General features: G+C 35.5%; 1 protein-coding gene across 8 annotated transcripts in view; it reads left to right on the forward strand.

Annotated features, from left to right (window-relative positions):
* The first annotated feature begins 3,917 nt into the window (after positions 1-3,917).
* EPHA6 (EPH receptor A6) overlaps positions 3,918-21,411 on the forward strand; it is an 815,440-nt gene continuing 797,946 nt past the window's right edge. For 5 of the 8 annotated variants that reach the window (XM_036070278.2, XM_036070279.2, XM_036070280.2 and 2 more), the window contains exon 1: positions 3,918-5,123. In XM_036070278.2, the coding sequence (XP_035926171.1) occupies positions 4,742-5,123 (382 nt within the window). In that variant the 5' untranslated portion in view covers positions 3,918-4,741. The remainder of the gene's footprint in view (positions 5,124-21,411) is intronic. The other 3 variants (XM_036070283.2, XM_036070284.2, XM_036070282.2) reach the window with 2 other exon arrangements.

Below are 21,411 nucleotides of genomic sequence, written 5' to 3' on the forward strand. Positions count from 1 at the left end.
TAGCTTTCAGAGGATGAACCAATCATTACCAAAAGTTTAAGCAAAAGTAGTAATGGTAGAGATTCATGTCTTAAAGGGTGAGGGTATGGTTCCTTTCCTCTTACTTAACTATAATAATTTGAAACTCCACTATGGGGTAACAGAATGCTTTGTATTAGAAAAATTCATATGTCTGTGACTTCAATATAATATAAACTTCTGATGGTTAGGAACTAAATCCAAGTAATCTTTGTACTTTCCCCATAATGCTTAGCACAGATACACATGGAAATCTCACTTGGTAAATGTTACTGAATTAGAAAACTATTAGAGATAAGGTTTTCATTGAATTACAAATACACACACATTTTTTAATATATATTTAATATGTATATGATGTATATATATTTGTATATATATTTTCTTTTGTTATAAAGTGTCATATAACACAAAAATAAATGCAATATCACAGCAGAATAAACCATCATGTTTATTTAGCCTCAAGTTGATTCTTTTTTTCTGTGAAGTTTTTAAGACTGGATATTCTAACAATAAAGTAAAATACCTAGCACTGTTTTGCATGTCGTCTTGCAGAAAAACCTTAACTACCTCCTAATATCAAAGAAAAATTTCTGAAGTGTGTTTTCCTTCTGATTACATATTTTCTTAAAGCAAAGGGCCTCAAATTAACTATATTTGACTTTGTGGATTTTTTTTTTATTTTAGTGGCCCACATAGTAAAATATAAAATTTAAGTTTTTAATGAATTTATACTTTAAAGTTGATGACATGACAGCAATAATAGTTTGCAGCATGTCTTAAATTTTATATTAAGAAAAAAGACATATCTATTCAAAGTACTAAATTAATATTTTAAGACCTGATATTTTGACATATCTGAGAATCAACACTTTTTATTTATGTTGCTTCTACCTTGACCTTAGAAAATGCAAATTACAGATATAAGTGGATTAATTTACTCTTCTACCAGAATAAAATACCTAAGACTTTCTCAAGCCTTGAAACATGCTGAGTATTAAACATTATAATCCTTCTTTTTTTTTCTCAAAGGGATTAATCGCAGGTTGAGTCTTTTCTTTCATCATTTTAAAAAGCAAATAGTATTTTTGAATACTATTATTTCTACTATAAATGAAAGCTTAGACTAGTTTTAGCATTATATATATATTTTTAATTGAACTCTGGTTGATATACAACATTAAGTGTACAACAGCGTGAGTCAACATTTTATATACATTATGAAATGCTCACCACGATGAGTGGTTACCATCCATTATCATACAAAGTTATTACAATACTATTGACTATATTCCCTATGCTGTACTTTTCATTCCTGTGATTTATTTATTTTATAACTGGAAGTTTGTACCTCTTAATCCCCTTTACCTCACATAATCTTTATTTAATGAAAATTTAATCATTCTTACCTGAATCCAGACCAGGTGTATATACCATATATCACGAAGAACAGCAGTCAGAGAGAATACAAAAGAATTCTGAATATAGTACTGAAAAATGAGACATGAATGCTTTTCTGAATATGGGTATGATTCAAACAGACAAGTGCAGATAAATCTACATGAATATTGCATCTGGTTCACTGAGTGGCTTATAATTTTGAAACTGTCACATTTCAGCAAATATATCAACACTGCTAGAAAATCAAAAAGGAAGTACATTTCTGTTAAGTGAAATTGCTTCTACCTCACATAGGATAACCACAACTATATTTTAAATAAAAAGTTAGCTTTTAAAAAATTATTTTTACTTATATTATCAACTCTTCTCTAAGTGAGGAGAACTGAGTACATAAAAGAGCTCAACAAATATTTGAGAATGAATATCCATATACACATTGTGTGTGTATATATGTATATATAAATATGTATATTTATATGTACATATAATGAATAACACAATGGTCAAATAGTTACGGTTATTCTTCTGAAATTTCAATATAGTCAAAGGTCATGATAATTACATTTTCATTCATGTTCTTTGAGATGAGTTTTTACTTAAGATAATGATCTTCTAGACATGCAGTTGACAATATCTAAATATATAAACATATTTTTATTTTAATATTGATAAAAATCTTGTAATTTTTTTCTTAAAAACCAAAACCAGAGTATGACTATCAATTACCTGACCAGGTAAGTAATATATTATGTCATGCTTCACTATGACTTATTTAAACAAACAAAAGTTGTAAATTGTAGATGAATTGTAGGTAGGGGTAAAGAGAAATCTAGTTTAAAAATTGGGATCTAACTTTAAAAAGGTCATGGAAATATATTCTTTGACAGTAAATAAAAGATTCTTCGAACAAAATATCAGTATAATGAATCATTAACACTTTTAAGAACATTTATTTAGACATAACAACTTATATTATAATGCAGCCTTTTAATTTTACAGTTTGCAAATTATAAACTGAGTCTGCAAATACCCATGTGGTCAGTCAATATCAGTAAGAGTGGTAAAATCAGTAGTAAAATCAAATTTTACTCCTTTAAGTACCAATATATAAACTCCATACTTGGTTATCTTTTCAGAAGTGATTTGCATACATTTAAATTGGCGTGGACACCTTTAAAGAGAAACAGTGTTTGGGGCGCCTGGGTGGCTCAGTCGTTAAGCGATCCCAGGGTCCTGAGATCGAGCCCCACATCGAGGTCCCTGTCCTGCGGGAGGCCTGCTTCTCCCTCTCCCACTCCCCCTGCTTGGTTTCCCTCTCTCGCTGTGTCTCTCTCTGTCAAATAAATAAATAAAAATCTTAAAAAAAAAAAAAAAGAGAGAAGCAGTGCTTGAATTCCTAAGGAGAGTGAAAGTACAGTCACCAATCGGAAACCTTCCTTACATTCTCAAAATCACTTGCATTTCACATTTTTCTCCACGCAGCTGAATTAGACGTGGGGCTTCTTTTCGCTGTCCTTCTCTCTCCGCTTCCAGTTGATTTTAAGCCAATAACTGAACTTCAACCACCATATATGACACAAACATCGCAGCGTGGAAACACATCGAATGGGAAGATCCTTTCTCTTGCAGAATTCTGTAAGCATCGAACACTGTCCCTTTGCTCCTTGATCTACTATTTCCCCAACACTTGCCATTGTGCCATTTCCCTCCCATTGCCCTCTGCCCACTTTGAAAATATCGTTCTACCCTTTATAATACCGCTCCTTTCTCTTCTCGGTTCAGCTTTCTCCATTGCCATAAACATTTCTTCAAAATATTCTGAGTTTTGAGGTGGGCTTTTCAACCTCACTCGACTGTGACAGAAAGAAAATGATGATGATGCTAATAATAACAACAGCGAATAAACTATTACAGAACCCCAACACTAGAGATATGGGTTGCTTGGCGCCGCCCTAAAAAAAACGCATTAAGTTTAGTCTGAGAGCATTCCTCCTTCCTTTTTCCTTCCTTGTGTGAGGAGTCGCCTCCACCTGCAAGCAGTGGAGGCATTTTTGTTGTCGACTAACCCCCTCTAGCGCCGAACTGGCAGCATCCGAGTCGCCGCTGCCAGGCGGGCCGAGCGCAAGGCTTGGCGGAGCTCAGCAGAGCTGGCAGTCCCGGCCCTGCCCTCTGCGCCCGCCTCGGCCGCGGCGCGAGGGCGTGAGGGCCACGGACGCGAGACCGCTCTCTGTTAGCACTGCGTGTTGCCCCCGCCCTGCTCGGAGAGCCGCGTGATCCCACCACGCAGTCATTGAGTCTGCCGTTTCCCACCGACCCGAGCGCTGGGAGGGAGTAGGTGCCGCGAGGGGGCGGCTTGCGTGGGGAGAGCAGTCCGTTCGCGCGCACTCGGCGCAGCCGTGGATGTTGCCGCGCGCCGCTCAGCCTTTGGGCTGCTCGGGGCGCACGGTCCGACGCCGCCACGCCGGGGGCACGCCAGGGGCGCTCCGGGCCCCCGGAATCCCAGCGCCCACGACTGCGACAATGCTCGTGACCTCCACCGCGAAGTCACCGCCGCGCGGCGACGCGAAGACCTCAGTGAGCCCCAGCGCCGGGCACCCGCCCGTCTCCAGCCTGATGTGACTCTCCTCAGCTGCTTGCTCTTTCTTTTTGGCTTACTAGGACTCGAAGCAGCGGAGGCGGCCACAAAGTTGAGGCGCTCGCCCTAGTGGGCAAGTTTGGGCGTTCCGAACTGAGGAGTGGTTAGGTTGGCAGCCGCCGCCCGGCTCGCCCCAGACCGGGAGCGCTTGCCCACAGCACTCACCCCCTCCAGCGGCGGAAATATGAAGTCAGGGGGAAGCGGTGTCAGGAGCTGACTCGCCCTAAAGCGCTCGGCGCTGCTGCCGCGAAATGGGAAGCAAAGTGTTTGGGGGACTAAGTCCGGCCTCAGAGATGCTCAGAAAGCGGCTGCCAAGGCCCAGGCGCATCGCGCACGCGGCGGAGTTGGAAGTGTCCGCTGTGCAAACCGCTGCCGTCGCCACCTAGGCGAGGGGCTGGGGGCGCAGCCTGTATGTAGCTCGTTCGGGCCACTCACGGCCCCGCCGAGCCTTCACAGCTGCTGTGCCTCTCCTTTTGGCTCTGCAAGTGCCCACTTCAGTCCGGAGAGGCGCTCGGGCCGCCTGAACTGCCCGCCGCACCTGGTCGTCCCTCCTCCTATTCCCCCCGTGAGGCGCCCTCCCCCGCCCCCTCGCTCCCCTCCCCCAAACCACAGCCCGAGCTCGCTCCTGCGCGCGCGCTCTCCCGGGCCCAAGTGAATAGTCCTCGCGCGAGCGGGACACGGTGGTGGATGCAATTCCGCTCGCTTACAGCCGCCAGGAGCTCCCTGGCGCCGCAGGCAGCGTCCTCCTCCGAAGCAGCTGCGCCTGCACCTGGGCAGCCTGGACCTTCGTGCCCTGCCCCCGGGGCCTCACGCGGGGGGCGCCCCGGGACACCTCCTGCGGGCCGGGTGGAGGAGGAAGAGGAGGAGGAAGAAGACGTGGACCGGGACCCCTACCCTACGCAGAACACTTGGCCCCGCTGCCGTCAGTTCTCTTTAAGTGGGAGAAGAAGAGAGCCGGGGAGAGTCATGGGGGGCTGCGAAGTCCGGGAATTTCTTTTGCAATTTGGTTTCTTCTTGCCTTTGCTGACAGCTTGGCCAGGCGACTGCAGTCACGTCTCCAACAACCAAGGTAAGGGACAGGGCGGAGAAGGGGGAGGGGGCGGGAGGAGGCGGGTGCTCTGAGGACCGGTGCATTGGTCGCCTCCTGCAGGTAACTTCGTCCCGGGGTAGGCTTCTCTGGGCTCACCACACGAGAGGTCGAGGATGTCCCCTTACCAGAGCGCCTGGACTGGCGACCTCAGGAGTTGCGGTCCTTTTTGCTCCCGAATGTCTTTAAAGGGATGCGTGGGCATCGGCAGCAGTTGGGTCCCACCGCTGGCGGCCGCGGGATCGCTCCCCGCAGCGCTGTCTGCACAGGAGGTCAGGCTCCGTGGCACAGGTTTAGTGGACTTCGGGCTCTTGGCGGTTGCTCACAGCACGGTAACATGTAGGTTCTCACTTGCCTTCGTGAAAGCAGATAGCTCCCGCTGTACTCTGTGACCAGATACCAGGCTTTTGCGTGTGGTAGCTAAGCTGCCCTCGCCCAGCCGCAGCCCCTTACCCCAGTCCAGACCGAATGTAGACTTGTTCGAAATTATTCCTGGACCAGATGCCCAGATTTTTGTGGTTTCTTTCTTGAGATGGCAGAGGTGGGGGTGGGGCGCGGGGAGACAAACGTTAAGTGTGAATTTCCAAGTTGTGAATATCCTATTCATAAAGTCGAGTCACTGACAGATTTTTTAGCAAGACTTTCAGTAGGTAAAGTGGTAAAGTGAAACTGAATAGTATGTGAAAAGTGAAAGTCAGGTTTACCGAATGGAAAGCGCTGGGAATTCTTGAACATTTTCTTTCCTTCTATTCAACAATCTTTACGAGACATATCTCACTGGATTTCTGCTATGAATATTTAAGAATCTATATAAATATCACCTGCATAATCTAATCCCTTGAACTAAGCTGTGAACAACCATAAAAGTTTTCCAGCATGTACCTGGCTGGATGCTCTCATTGGCGCTGTGATGACCATCAATATGTTACCTGTTATGTCACCCTTTTCTAAAGACCTCAAATACAAAACTTCAGTTACAGTTACCATTTAACATATAAGTCCTCGAAATAGTTTGCAGATATAAAAATGGAGGTCAGATGACATGAAAGTGTGCACTTGCTTTGTGAGGATGAGAAGGTTAAATGAGAAGGTAAGTAAAACAACACAGCCTTCTTCTTTGTCATAAACATATGACTATTTTATTTTACTTGGAAAGATACTCAGAGTCAATATTCAGTTCTTATTTATACAGCTGGTACTTTTGACGTTTTCCTAATTATTTCTGGTTTTTTTTTTTACCTGCCAGATTGCAATCACAAATGCATATGTAAATTTGGAAACCATGCATAACTGTCATGTCTTTGAAAATATATCAAATAATGCCACCTATAGTGCCATACTTGCCTATGGTGGTGTATACCTCCACACACACATTCCTCATTTGTTTTGAAGGGCTATTAGCATTACATATTGAAGGGGTGGTTACTTAATATATCTCTGTGAAAATAGAAGATTGTAAAAAATAACAAAATTGTTTACTTGAACATTTTTTTGCAGGGAGATAAAAACAATTTTTAGTAATTAGAAAGTCAGGCATTTATATTGTACTATATGTTAGTATTTAGTATGTTAATATACATCTCTTTAGTAGCCACACTAAAAAGAGAGTCATTTACTAGAAATCTTTAACAGTTATTTCCATGCAATAATTTCCCTAAATCAAAATTTAGTTTCTCATTAAGTGTCTATGATACACCAGTTACCATTCTAGGCCCTGGGGAAACTAACATAAATAAAACACATATCAGAATCTCCAAACAACTAAAGTGCCATTCTACCAAAATGTGTCAAGTGTTAAAGTATGACCTTTCACATATTCATATTAAATTTAAGGGCACAGAGGAGTTGTTATCCTTTTGCAATATTTTTTGTTTATTGTAATGACTTTCCCATAGTTTTTAAAGACATCTTACCTAAAATATTTACCAAATATATATAATTTGTGTGTTTTCATCAATTAGCTTAATGTTTGTGAATGAATATTACTCAGTTTACCCATCCATTAAGTAGGATCATTAGAGATAGACTACTAAAACTCTGAATTTTCATTATTATAATAGAAACACAGGCTATTCATAAGATCACACTTGACTAATATAGTACCTAAAGGCTAAGTTGGGTAAAATTTAGAAGGAGTTCTTCAACATAAGATTATAGAGAAAATATGCTCAGATATTTTTATCAGACACAAATGATTGCTTATAAAATGCTTTATACAGCCTAAACTCATAATGATTAGAAATTATGCCTTATGTTATTTTGAGATAACTTTTGAATGCTGAAGTCATCATACTAATGATTAATAAAATGTCAAACTTCAGAACATTATTATTAACATTTTGGAGATACTTTTTAATTTGTAGTTTCATAAATGAATCAAAACATATCTTACCAATTTTTAAACATTGAAAACATGGGTCATTGCAGTGTATATACAATATAAAAATATAAATTAGATTTGTTATACACATGATAGTAAATATTAGTAATATGATTATTTAATTTTAAGGAGATAGCATTTGTTTTCCTAGTAACTTGTCTTAAGAGTTAATGGAATTTGTTTTATTTTTTAAATTTGTTAGAGGGCAAAATTTCATTTTTATATAACTTGTGTTCTGATTAAGGATATTCAAAAAGTAAATTTTTTAATGTTATTTATCTGTTTTTACCAAATTATATAAAATCCATCATGATTGAAATGAGTAGATTCACCTTCTTCCCCTTTCCTATTTTTCCATACTTAGCCAGGGTAAAATGATGATAATGACAAAAAAGTGAACTACCTCATTTTTAACATGGTGCCTAACAAGGTATTGAGAGTAAGTTGACTATAGGAAGCATCTCTTGTCCTTTAACTGGCTCTGAAGCTCTGCACTATAAAGACAAAATAAATCAATTTGACTCTCTCTTCCTATTACCTAAACCTCCTTGAATCGATCAGAAAGTAGAGTTGCTTCCTAGATCACTTCATCTGATTAAGTAAGTGAAAACATGATTTGTGTTCAAATTTCTCTTATTCCATTAATTTTTCCTCTATTTAAAACCACAATATTTATTAGGTGTTGCCAATTTTTATTTAAAAATAACAGATTTTACCTTTTCTCTACATAAGCTTTTATTTCTGTACTGGACATTGAGGTGAATATAAAGCATTATTTTATTTCATATGTAAGTAACCATGTATATCAATTACAGTGGTTAGTAGCCACCAGGGGTCCATTTATTCAAAGATTACTCTGCTTTAGCAAATAGTACTGTATAGCCTAAAAGAGTTGATTTATTTCTTCAGGTCATGTTTCCAAAAATAATCAGATACTAAAATAATTCATTCAAGCAAAATATAGTTTTGAAAACAAATGCTATCTCCTTAAAATTAAATAATCATATTACTAATATTTACTATCATGTGTATAACAAATCTAATTTATATTTTTATATTGTATATACACTGCAATGACCCATGTTTTCAATGTTTAAAAATTGGTAAGATATGTTTTGATTCATTTATGAAACTACAAATTAAAAAGTATCTCCAAAATGTTAATAATAATGTTCTGAAGTTTGACATTTTATTAATCATTAGTATGATGACTTCAGCATTCAAAAGTTATCTCAAAATAACATATTTTGCTTGAATGAATTATTGAACAAAATAAAGAGTCTAGTGAACTTATTTTACTACCAACATTGTGTGAATTGATCTTTTGTTTTTTTTCCAGGGAACTCAGGACAAATTAAGTAAACAAGCAAAACAATAGTCTGACTTGTTAGTTTCATTGAATTTATTAATTTGAATGAATTGAATGTAAAATCTACTGAGTTGTATGTGAATACAGGTGAGCATACCTGAGCAGAGAAATATCTGCTTAATAAAATTCATAGTCTGAAATTAGTTGAACTTCTGCAAGTATTGTTCACGAACTATAAAACTAAGAATTGTTCTTATATATATAGAAAGGGACGAATTGAAAATTTTTCAGAAAGTTTGAGTAAACTTTACTGAAAATATTAAAAACTTTGTTAAATGAGAGAAACTGGATGATTTACAAAGTATATTTCTAAAAGAACTTTCACCTAGATAAAATTTTTAGGGATAAACTCTTCATAGTTGTAAAGGTGCAAGAGATTGTAATCACATGCTTTCCTAATTAACTGTAAGTATAAAAATAACCTACAATGTAATTTTATCATATATTTACAAATTAGAATAAGTCATTGTATAATTAGTCATTATGATTAGGACTCCAAGTAGAAAGACAAAATGTCATTGATATATATTGTTCATGTAAGTATTGCTTGCTCTGGGTTTGGTATAAAACTATATCTAAAAACTTTTTCATGTGCAAAAACTATACAGTGTTCTTTAAGAGTCTCTTCTTCAGACCAGAAGTAACATGAATAAAGTGGTTTCATTTGGATTTTCTTAAGAAGAAAAATATATATCTATAGTTTATATAAATATATAAATATATATAAATATATATCTAAGGTATAAGACAAAATTAATGTTTACATCTTTTAATTTTTTATATTTTAATTTTTTATTTTAATTTTTATATTTTCAAACTTTATGAATTTGCTAATGCAAATTTCTGTTACAAAATTAAATGTTAAGAAAAATATTAGAGTAGAAATCCCTTTGTTTCTTCACTCATCATTGCCAGTATAAACTAGTACAAAAGGCATTATAGATTTCTTGTATTTCCTTCTCCCAATATTTTTTCCCCATTGTAGGCACCACGTTTCAGTCAGTCCCTCTCTTTCTTCACACACCTGAGTACTTCTGACTGCATACTGCCTTTGTCCAAAATGGTGAAAGAATAGATTGTATTTTATACTGTACATCAACCAGACTCTAGCAGTAATAGAAGTTTCTTCCTTGTCTTTGACTCAACACTTTTTGGGGAGTGTAAATATGGTGGAGATCAATACATATAGTTAAGTAATCAAAATGGGTTAACTGCCCAAAGTACAGTCAATTATAATCAAACTAAACTTATACATAAGGATTAAATTGTTTATACATCTATCATGTTCTTATTTAAATAAAAAATAATGCATATTTAATGTGTACAACATATTTGATATACTGGGTCTATAGCATTTTGATCAATTTGTAATTTTATTAGAGTGGGAAGTGATATTTGAGTCACATTCTAGGGAGGAGAAAGCTAATCGTATAGACTGGACAGAATTGCATTCTAGGTATGGAGAACTGCCCAGGCAGTGATCTTGAAGGGAAGTGAGCTTGACACATTTGAAGAAATGTGTGTTCAGTGTGACAGGAGCTTATTGACCATGGAAGAGAGTAGCACAATATAAGGTTTGAAAGATGGTTAGGAACTAGATCCCACAGAGAAGAAAAGGAGTCCTGGTAAGGAGTTGTGTTTTAATATTATTCTAGGTTAAATGGGAAACTGTTGAAAGATTTTCACTAATTTTCATTTTAAGAGCATTATGGCTAGTGAGCAAAGAAATAATTGGAAGATGGCAAGAGTAGAATTAGGAGTCTATTGTAGTTGTTCAGGAGAGGGGTTATGGTGGCCTGGCCTAGAGTGGTGGTAGCAGAGATGGAGAAAAAAAAGATGGATTTGAGGTACATTTGGGAAGTAGAATTTATGGGACCATCTTATCTTTACAGATAAGTAAATGTAGATATTCAACATTTATATCATTTTTTCCCCATGGGGCCCAAACAGATTTTTCATTACTCCCCGTAAAAATTACCTTGCTATATATAAGTACTCATAATTGACATGGGATATGAGGGATGGGGTGAAATACCCATTTTCTACTTTATTTAGCTCAAACTGTGATTTGAAATACAATCTTAATAGTACAGTTTTGCTATTTCAAGTGGTTGTACCTAATGTACATTCATATTGGATCAAATGCCATTTGTTAATGCATTTCTGACATAACTTTCCATATACAGTTATTTTTTGTCAGGAAAATGGCACAGGTGAGTGGGGACATCTTCACAAAGCAGTACAGTAATCCAACAGAATCTAGTTTTCAGCTAAAAAGAGCAATATTTAGAAGTTTGGCTTCTGTACCAGGTTTATTCATCTTTGTTAGGATCAGATTATTGGTATTGAAAACAAAAAATCTAAGTTATACTAGATATAAAATAGGTGTGTTTCAGATATTTTCCATTAGTCTTTTTTTCTTTGCATTTTGTTAAAATGAAGGGAAACCAATGTTCAGAAAGTTTCTAAGAGACACAGAAAATGAGATTTTAGGTTATATGATATTCTTGGGGGCAGGGATGAGGGAAGAAACAGGCTTTCCACTCAATAATAGTAAATTTCATGTCATTTAAACGATTTCCCTGACTAGTTAATTATTCATTACTTTGAGTTGTCGTTTAATAATATTATATGAGTGCCATTATTAAATATATAGAAGCATAAAAAGTCCAACTTAACAGTCATATATACTTAGTGTATATTTGGAAAATTCATACTCTAGAGAGGCTCATTTAAGCATTTCCAAATATTCTTAAATATACATTCAAAATAGTAAATCTTACATTTTACTTTAGTGCTTAGAATATTCTGAAAAATGCTATTTTTTAAATTATTTCCATTCTATAAACATTTTGACTTTTTATGGAATATACAACTTCAGTTTTCAATGGTAGATATTCTAAAACCGAATGGAAACATCTACTCTTTAAACAGCTATTTATTGAAGGTCTACTATTTGATAGGTAGTGTACTTACCATATATAAGAGTTCAAGGAGAAGTTTCCCTCCCAGAAAATACGATCCAATGACGAGTTTCCAGTCTCTTTCCAGATCTGGCAAGAAAAATTTGTTTCCTTAAAATTAGGTACTAAGTCAATTAGAAAAACTTTAAAAACACATTTGCTATGTGATAGTATATAGCAGTACTGATGATAAAACCTCATAATATAGAACATTTACATACCACTTATTTCAAAGTAACATCTAACATTACATTTTATTTCAAAGTTAAGTCACTCAACAATCACATATTAAGCATCTCAGGAATTATGCTAGGTTCTGAGGCTACAATGATGATTATCATACAGTCTCTGTTCTTTAGAAACTTAGTCTGCTCTGTTGATGTTGTGTATCTTTGAATCATCTTTAATTGATGATTTTTATAAGATGAATAATTTTACAGTAAATGAGATTATGAGGGAGAGACTGAAGGGAGAAAAGAAATACTATCAAACTTTTAGGCATTTTACTTGTAAAATTGTTTCACAAGAATCTTCCAGTGTTTTATGTTGGGTATACATTTAATTATATGAAGAGAAAACATAAATGTGCATCTTAAAAATATACTCATGATACAAAACATATTTCACATATGTAATGGCTTTACATGGACTGACATGTGGAGTGAGCTTTTGTTCAAAGGATATTAGACTGGCATATTTTGATGTGTTTATTTAGGTGGATTAATTATTAAAAACTGTAATTTGTGTTCAAGGTGCAAGTTTCCAGTATGAAATAGCAGCAAGCATTCCTTTTAATTGAACTTTGTAGTAAGAATTGAGGTTAAAGTGTGTATTTTCAGTCCATGTCCTGAAAAATACATTCAGCTACTTTCCTAGGATACTGCTGAGTCCTCTCGCTGTTGGCCTGTTTGATGACCTGTACTTGGATATAAATGAGAAGTCATCACTCTTCCTCCTATTTCATTTCATAACTTCAGGTGTAAAAGTCATACTTACTTTCTGATCATAGGAGATATAAGATAACAACTCCTAAAAACTGGATGTTCAGGAGGTGGAAATAATTAATGTTATTTTTGTCTTATAATGTTAGGTATATTTGTGAATATCTGGAGCTGATAAAAAGTAAACATATATGTAAATATATACATAACTTATTATGTTAAATTAAAAATAACAGTAGGATAATTATATTTTCTTTCAGGTTGGCTATACTGTATTATGATACTTATATTTTGTGGTACATGAGTATTGCAATGAGAAATACATTCTTAGTACATAAAGTGTAGTATCTAGAATAAGGAAAAACATTTGCCCACAACTAAAAAAATCAATATATTGAAATTTGCCTATCTATGATGATGATTTTTTTTTAAAAGATTTTTTTATTTATTTATTTGAGAGAGAGAGAATGAGAGAGAGAGCATGAGAGGGGGGAGGGTCAGAGGGAGAAGCAGACTCCCTGCCGAGCAGGGAGCCCGATGCGGGACTCGATCCTGGGTCTCCAGGATCATGACCTGAGCCGAAGGCAGTCGCTCAACCAACTGAGCCACCCAGGCGCCCCCTATGATGATTATTAATAGGTATATTTAAGCAAGTTAATAAAGATATTTTGTGTACTAAGAAATACATTTATGTATTCCAGATAGGAATTATCAAAAACTAATAAATTTGAGTTGAATTATATCTTAATATCACTTTAATTTTTATTTTAAAAGGCAGAAATTTGTTCCTTGTGTTGCTGACAGATGATACCTTAATATTGCTAAAGATAATAGAAATTAAGTGTATAGAGAATTAAAATGTGCAGAGACCAATATGTTATTCTAAAAGTTGATAGTTTAGATAACTGAAATTTACTTTTAAATATGACGCAGTAGCTAAGCAGCTATACAGATACCAAAATGAAAGAAAAATAGAGATAGAAGAGAGAGCTAAATTATGTACTATTTAAAAATTGAACCTGTTTGGTAAAGAGGTCTCTCTTACATATCTTGCATAAAATTCTGACTTAGATTCGTTAATCTCTGCAAGTATGGAAGTGTCCATTGATGAGAATCTTAGGTAAAACTTACACCCAAAACTGCAAATTTCCTTCCACACTCCCTGTGGATTTAAAGAATACTTAGATAATGTTTATTTTGTGAATGTAAGTGAAAATAATTAGTAGCCATTAAGTATGACAGGAAATAGCTGAGCAAACTAGTAGATAACATTTTCCAAAATCATAAGAGTTTTGTCAATTTCCGAAATTAAATAAAATCTATACATTGGTCCACTTGTTACCAATTAGTATATCTCAGTGAAAAACCAAGACTGTAATAGGATAATTTTAGGATACTAGAACATTCACTCTTAACTTGACTATTTTATATGCACAGTTGAGGGAGGGAGCAGTCAGAAAGAGATCTCAATTTTTATCTGGAAAAAAACCCCAAAATTTCAGAAGTACATATTGTTTGTAAAATATATTGCTTAATATAGCTCAAAATAAGTAAAAATTAACACTCCAATTTTATTGTTATATTTATGACACTATATTAAAGCAAAAAGGTACTTATGGTAGGTACAATAACTTACTGTCTTACATTGTTACGGTATAATAACTTCATTTTATAGGTTAGAAAAACTGTAGTTCATCCAAGTTATTAAAAATATCAGTTTGGTTCTTTTGTTTAATAAAATTTAGATGTGTAAGAATCTTTATAATCACTAGTTTATGATCAGAAATCTATGTAGGCATTGTTTTTTTTTTCAAGAGCCCTGCTACTTGGGCGCCTGGGTGGCTCAGTTGGTTAAGCGACTGCCTTCGGCTCAGGTCATGGTCCTGGAGTCCCGGGATCGAGTCCCACATCAGGCTCCCTGCTCAGCGGGGAGTCTGCTTCTCCCTCTGACCCTCCTCCCTCTCATGCTCTCTGTCTCTCGTTCTCTCTCTCTCAAATAAATAAATAAAATCTTTAAAAAAAAAAAAAAAAAAAAAGAGCCCTGCTACCTAGTAAAGCAGAATTAAAATTTAAGAATTTGTTTTAAAGGTTAGATTTCTAAAGTTTTAATATGCTTAAAGCTAAATGAAGTTTCTTTTTTTCTAAAAATGTAACCAAGTCTTAAAATCAGTTAAAATTGTTAGCTTATTTCTATAATAAAGTTCTCAAATGCTTTTTCATTGCAATATAGCTATAGTTACCTTTGGGTTTCTTATTTGTTCATTTTTATTTTTATTACTTAGGTATAAACACTTCGTTTCTTAATCTATGTGGTTTGTTATATATTTTCCAGAATTCTCAAACTAGTTCAACAATAAGTGTACATTCATCCAATTTTTAAATGAAATATATTGATACTTACTATTTTTTTCACTGTGCTGGGCACATATATTCATGATGATGAATCCTGATAAATGTGAGGCTCATTTTCATTTTCCATGTGTAACTCAAGCTTATTTGTAAAATTTTATGTTATTTCCCTTCATTTTATCTTTGCAATAATATATTGCCGATGTTTAACTGTCAGGTGTATCTCTTCCATTTCATAACACTGTCCCAAAGGTCAGGAGGCAGATCTTACTTTTCTCATTTCTAGCAGTCACACAAAGTCATGGCCAATATATTGAATGAATATTTATTCTCAGTGTCTCCATATATTAATTCATAGAATAGTACTTTTATCTTTTCATCTCTGTAAACAATAGTTCATAGATGTGAACTTATCTATGCAACAACTAATCCATATTACTTTGATATATAAATTAACATTTTAATTATTCACTGACACAGAAATAGCCTAATTAGTTAAACCTTAGGCTCTCAGAGCTTCATGGTAATGGCTTGCCTTTGTATTTCCTGTGCCCAGAGAAAAATCAATAGCAGATTATCCATGATTAGCTGTTGACATTTAGATTTGTACATTTAGAATGTCAAAAGCTCTGAAAACTATCAATTTAGTTCCTAAATTACAATAATCTTATTTCCAACTCTAACATTTTATGGTTCTCATCCTCCCTCCAATATAAAGGTATGCTTTAAAAAAAAACAATTGAAATAATTACAGATCTCTTTACAAACTGGATTTTAATTGATTAATTGAAAAAATTAGAGATCTGCCAATAAACCTAGTGGATTACTTATATCTTTGCATGCATCTATGTTTATTGTTATTATTATAATATGCTGGTGCAGGCATTATTTCTATCCTATGAAAATAAGTATCTTTATAAGGCATATTATAATTGCTTTAATATATTTCTTCTCCTTTAATCATTATGTCATACCTGGAATATGGTTACTGCTACATCATAAAAATTATTTTAATTCTATGCCAGAAGTATTTTCTCCCACAAGAGATGATTAACCTAGACTGTTGGAATCTGACTTGTTGCCAGACTCTACTAGATTGATGATATTTTTTGAGGCTTAATATCTTAATTGTAAAAGATTATGACTTTATATATACCGCACTACACACACATAATGCTTATAACATGAATCCCATTCTCCAAATGCACCACTAGGTTGGTGGACAGTTCTATTCCTGATGTGGCACCAGAATTTACAAAGCTTATAATGGTACCTATAAAACTAAGGAAAAAACCCACAATTTCCTCTTTATTATATTTGTCACTGATATATTAATTCCCTGAGTCCAAGATTATTCAGTGCAGTTGCTCTCAACTTCCAATTTAAAAATTTTACTTAATTTTTAAATTTACTTAATTCTATTTCAGTGTAAAAGTAGGGACTATTCCATGTGACTTGGCTATTTTTAATCTCTTAGCTATTAAATTGGAATGATTATGATTTTTTGTTATGTCTAAGTTCTTTACATGCTGTTTACATATGTCATGTTAACTCTCAAGTATTTCCCTCAAGTTGTCTTTAAATAAGTTTATTACTGTTTGGATATCAAGATTGGCTTTAACCTCCCAAATTTCCCCACTCACCATCCCTTTCATTCCAAGATTCGCTTCTGAAGATTCATGCACACATTGATCAATGTTAGATGCATAGTTGGAAAAGAGGGCAAGAGAAAGGTAGGCTCAAGTGGAGGAATGTTTATTGCACAGAGCGAGGCTATCACAAAAGCAGGTTCATGTGGCTTTACTGCAAGTGTGACTTTATCTTGAATCCACACATACATATACAATCTTCTAATATTGTCTAGCTCTGAAAAACTTCTCCTTGGGTGGAAAAGGCTAGAAAACAGTTGAAAGGGGGCTAAGAATTTGAATAAGAGCTGAGGCTAAATCTTTAGCTAAAAGCAGGAAAGTTTCCTTCCCCAGCTCTCATTTCTCAACAGTTAATATTTTTGAAGAATTTTACAGTTTTATGGAATTATGTCTGTTGATCTTTTTCTCAGTTAATTTTCTGGGTTTTTTTAATGTGTGGAGAATTTTGCACATCCTATTTAACTGTATTTTCTAGATATGTTATGGTTTCAGGTAGTATATGAGGATGCTATGAAAACAAACATTTCTTTTGAAGATATAAAATGTTCTAGAAAGCAATTAAGCAGAATATTGAAAAATATTCATACACTTGGATCCATTAATTCTACTTTCATGAATTTATTTATTTACTTATTTATTTATTTTTTAAAGATTTTATTTATTTATTTGACAGAGAGAGAGACACAGCGAGAGAGGGAACAGGGGGAGTGGGAGAGGGAGAAGCAGGCTTCCCTCGGAGCAGGGAGCCTGATGCGGGGCTTGATCTCAGGACCCTGGGATCATGACCTAAGCTGAAGGCAGACGCTTAACGACTGAGCCACCCAGGCGCCCCTACTTTCATGAATTTAAATTCTAGGGAAATGCATAAAGACAGGCTAACATTTATATATGAGGATTTTTTTCTCAGTCTTATTTATAAAACTGAAAAATTGGAATAAGAGTAAATGTCCCCAAATAGGAGAATCTTCATTGAGACATAACTTCCTTTATTTGGAAAAACTTCTTGAATGAGGGCATGTGAATCAACAAGAATCCCAAATTTCTCTGTGTGAGAGCGTGGAAAAGCTTGTTTTGCTACTAAAGAGAACATGCTAGAGATGGTAGGAGAACCAGAAAAGAAAGCTTATAAGAGAAATAGTCCGATGGAAATTCTGGGGTCAGTTTAGAGTAGTCAAGAGGACAGTTTAAAAATGATAGTGACTGCCCTTCTATCTGAAATTGTTTGCATGACTGAGATATTAACAGATCCTCCCATCTTCACCTGCACAATTTTATCACAATCTGTTATACTCCAGAAAAATGAGAATAGAAAATAGAAGTAAAAATTCCCTGAGGAGAGAAGAGCAGTTAGGTCACTACCACCCCCCAAAATAAATTCCAGAAGATAGAAGGTTTAGCTATTCAGCTAAATGAGGTTCCTCAGGAACTTTACCCTATCCTTATAGGCGGTTAAGAACAGCAGCTGGGTCAGGAATTTTGTTCTCATCTAGTCCTAAACCATGTCTCTAATCCCTTCAGAGGAGGCAGCATGGATCCATCTAACATGACAGCATTCCCATAGAAAATTCATAGAGGGCAAAGAATTTTAAAAAGAAAAGAAACAACACTTCCTGTGTTTGCTATGTGTGCTATTTCTCTTATCAGGAAATACAGATCAAATGTGTAAGAAATGGATTTTAGAGACGTAAAAAGGAAAGTGGCAACTTTAACAGTATGGAATCTTGTTTCGTATGCTTTAAACATACTAGCTCACTTTCACTTTTATGAATGCATACAATAGATTGGCCACCTGTTCTTTGCTCATGGAAATGAACCCTGAAGTTAGGGATTTGGCTATAAGTTACAGCCAAAGTGAAAATGGGGGTATATCTTAGGATAATGAAGGAACAGGGTTCTGTTTGCCTTCATCCCCTTTTTCCTGGATGATAAACACTATCATTTCTTAACACCCCTATAGCTTCATCATGCTGAGCTTTCAAACACATTTTGCAGTGACAGCCACCAATCCTTTCTCTCCTTGCTGCCTGATATCCAGCCAAGAGCTGACTTTACATCCTCTCTGATATTTAGCAACCAGAGGATTAATTTGATCACATATTATCACTGACAAATGATTCTCTTGCAAGGATATATTTCGAATGGCAACATTTCCAGATTTGGAGTAAATGTAAAAAAAAATAATAGTGATTCATACAAACTGGTTGGGATTACCAGGGTCAGGAAATAGATCCCTGCATCATCTCATAAGCAAAGCTTCAGGCTCATATTATATTTTTGGCTATGTTTTGGAGGTTGCAAGCTATCCCAGCCCAGCTTTATAATGGTTATAAAAGAGCACACTGTGGCATGCAGATCACTTTCTCTTAGGCTAATAAGTGTAATTTGTTTATCAAGAATAGTATTGCTTAAAAGTTATAAATGTCCCTTTTTAAAAACATTTGATGGAGGGGTGGCATCACTGCTTTCAGTTTTGGCAAATTTATGAGGGAAAAAGAGTCCACATGGTACGAAAAGAAAGGAATACAATTAAATACAGTTATTTCCTTTTACTCCAGGCCATTTAATTCCTGTCAGTAATCTGTGCTCTTAAGCACTGTGTGATGCTCCCTTTCCAATAAAACCCTACTAGAAATAGCTGGATTAGAAGGAGTCTGTGTTCTTCAGAAGTACTCAAAGGAAGAGAGGTGTGGTCATTTGCTTGTTCTCCCGTTCTTGGAAACTATTGATAATTTTTAAGCATTTTGGCAATTAATGTGTATTTCTTCTTAAAACTAAGTATATGGCAGTCCAAGCAGTGCGAGATCTATCCTTCTAATCTCATGGGGAAGTAGAGATAGTGTCTGCTTCCTGTCACCTTGTTCTTCTCAACATGGTGATTTGATGATTGAAATCCTGTATTAAGGGGTGCCTGAGTGGCTCAGTTGGCTGAGCATCTAACTCTTGGTTTCAGCTCAAGTCATGATCTCATGGGTCATGAGATCAAGCCCCCCCTGGGGCTCTGCACTCAGCAGGGAGTCTGTGTGAAGATTCTCTCCCTCTGCTCCTCCCCCCACTTGCTCTCTCTAAAATAAATAAGCTTAAAAATAGCTTACTTAGCTATTACTGTAGCTCTTATAACCTGTTAGCAGTTATTTCCATTCTGCCTACACACACACACACAGCCTGAAACACTATGCTATTTGGTCTATAAACTTTTTTTTCACTAGCGTGCAATGGTTCACATAATTCCAAGTATCTCATTTTAGTGCTATAATGAAAAGAACTATAAATTTAAAGTGTGTGTACATTTTTATCTTTTTGACTGTATTTCAGGTCATATTACATTGAGTATTCCAAATATAACCTGCTTGAGCCTGTAGTTATTAGGAAAATCAGTTCTAATTTAAGTTCAAAATAAATGGATAGCATCTTTGTGCTTAAAGAGGACATTTCTCTGAAAAACTAAAACATGTTTTACATTCAGCTGTTTCTCCCATTAATGCACATATAAAAATGTATCTCCAGTTGATGGAGGATTTGACATACTGGGAAAAATACAGAAAAAGACCAAATGCTTTTCAACTATGTATATTAATTTAATTCTACCACTTTATCTTTTTCATTCTACCTCTCTAAGGTGAGTAAGCAGCATAAATTACTGCACTTATTTTACTAATGGAATTTATGTGGACGTTAAGTTACTTGGCAAAGCTGATAGACCAAATTAGTAACCACAAAGGAGAAAGAAAGCAGATCTTAAGTGTGTTAGATCAGTGTACTTTCTAAATGGGAAGGAGAATTTCAATCAACATCTAGAGTATTAAAAATGCAGATATTAAATTTAAATGTTTCTTAATATTAAATGTCTTGAAAATGTTTAAATCATTGAACTTACATCTCTTATAAAATAATGATAATCTGTTTTAAAAGAATAGAATAATTATTTGGAAAAAAAAATCTTTATAAAGAATCCCTGGATGGGGTGCCTGGCTGGCTCAGTTGGTAGAGCATGTGACTCTTAATTTCAGGGTCCTGAGTTTAAGCCTTATGCTGGACATGGAGCCTACTTAAAAAAGAAAAATTTCCTGGATTATACAACTTTTTTTTTTTTATTAGTAGTTAATAGTATGACTTTAAGTGATATTTTTATTTTCATTTTCTTTTTATATTCTTGTTGCTTTTTATTTATTATTATTTGCTTCTCTATCACCTGTTTACTAATTTGTCTTGATATGTTTAAGCCATCTGTTGATTAATGAGCAATAGTGATGACTTAAGTACCAAATGAGAAGCTGTATAGTTTGCGTCTTCAGTTGATGCTCCTCACCATGGGCTACTTTTGATTTTCCTTCAAATTAGACTTGGCATAGAAGCTATGGAGTCTTAGTATCTATAAGTATTGCTGTAGAACTTGTTCAAGTGACAGATTGCTGAGCCCACTACCAGTGAATTGGATTTAGTGTTTGAGGTAGTGTTTAGGACTATTCATTTTTAATAAGCACTCTATAAAATTTAGATGGAAATGGTCTGAGAAACCCCAGCTTAGAGATCCCTGTCTGTATCCATTCTAGTTCTTCGTCTGCAAGCAGTAGGAATTAAAGTTAGCTAAAATAAGCAGAAAAGAGTTTTAAAGATGTTGG

The sequence above is a fragment of the Halichoerus grypus genome, chromosome 1 (assembly GCF_964656455.1).
Source record: "Halichoerus grypus chromosome 1, mHalGry1.hap1.1, whole genome shotgun sequence".
Classification (NCBI taxonomy): domain Eukaryota; kingdom Metazoa; phylum Chordata; class Mammalia; order Carnivora; family Phocidae; genus Halichoerus; species Halichoerus grypus.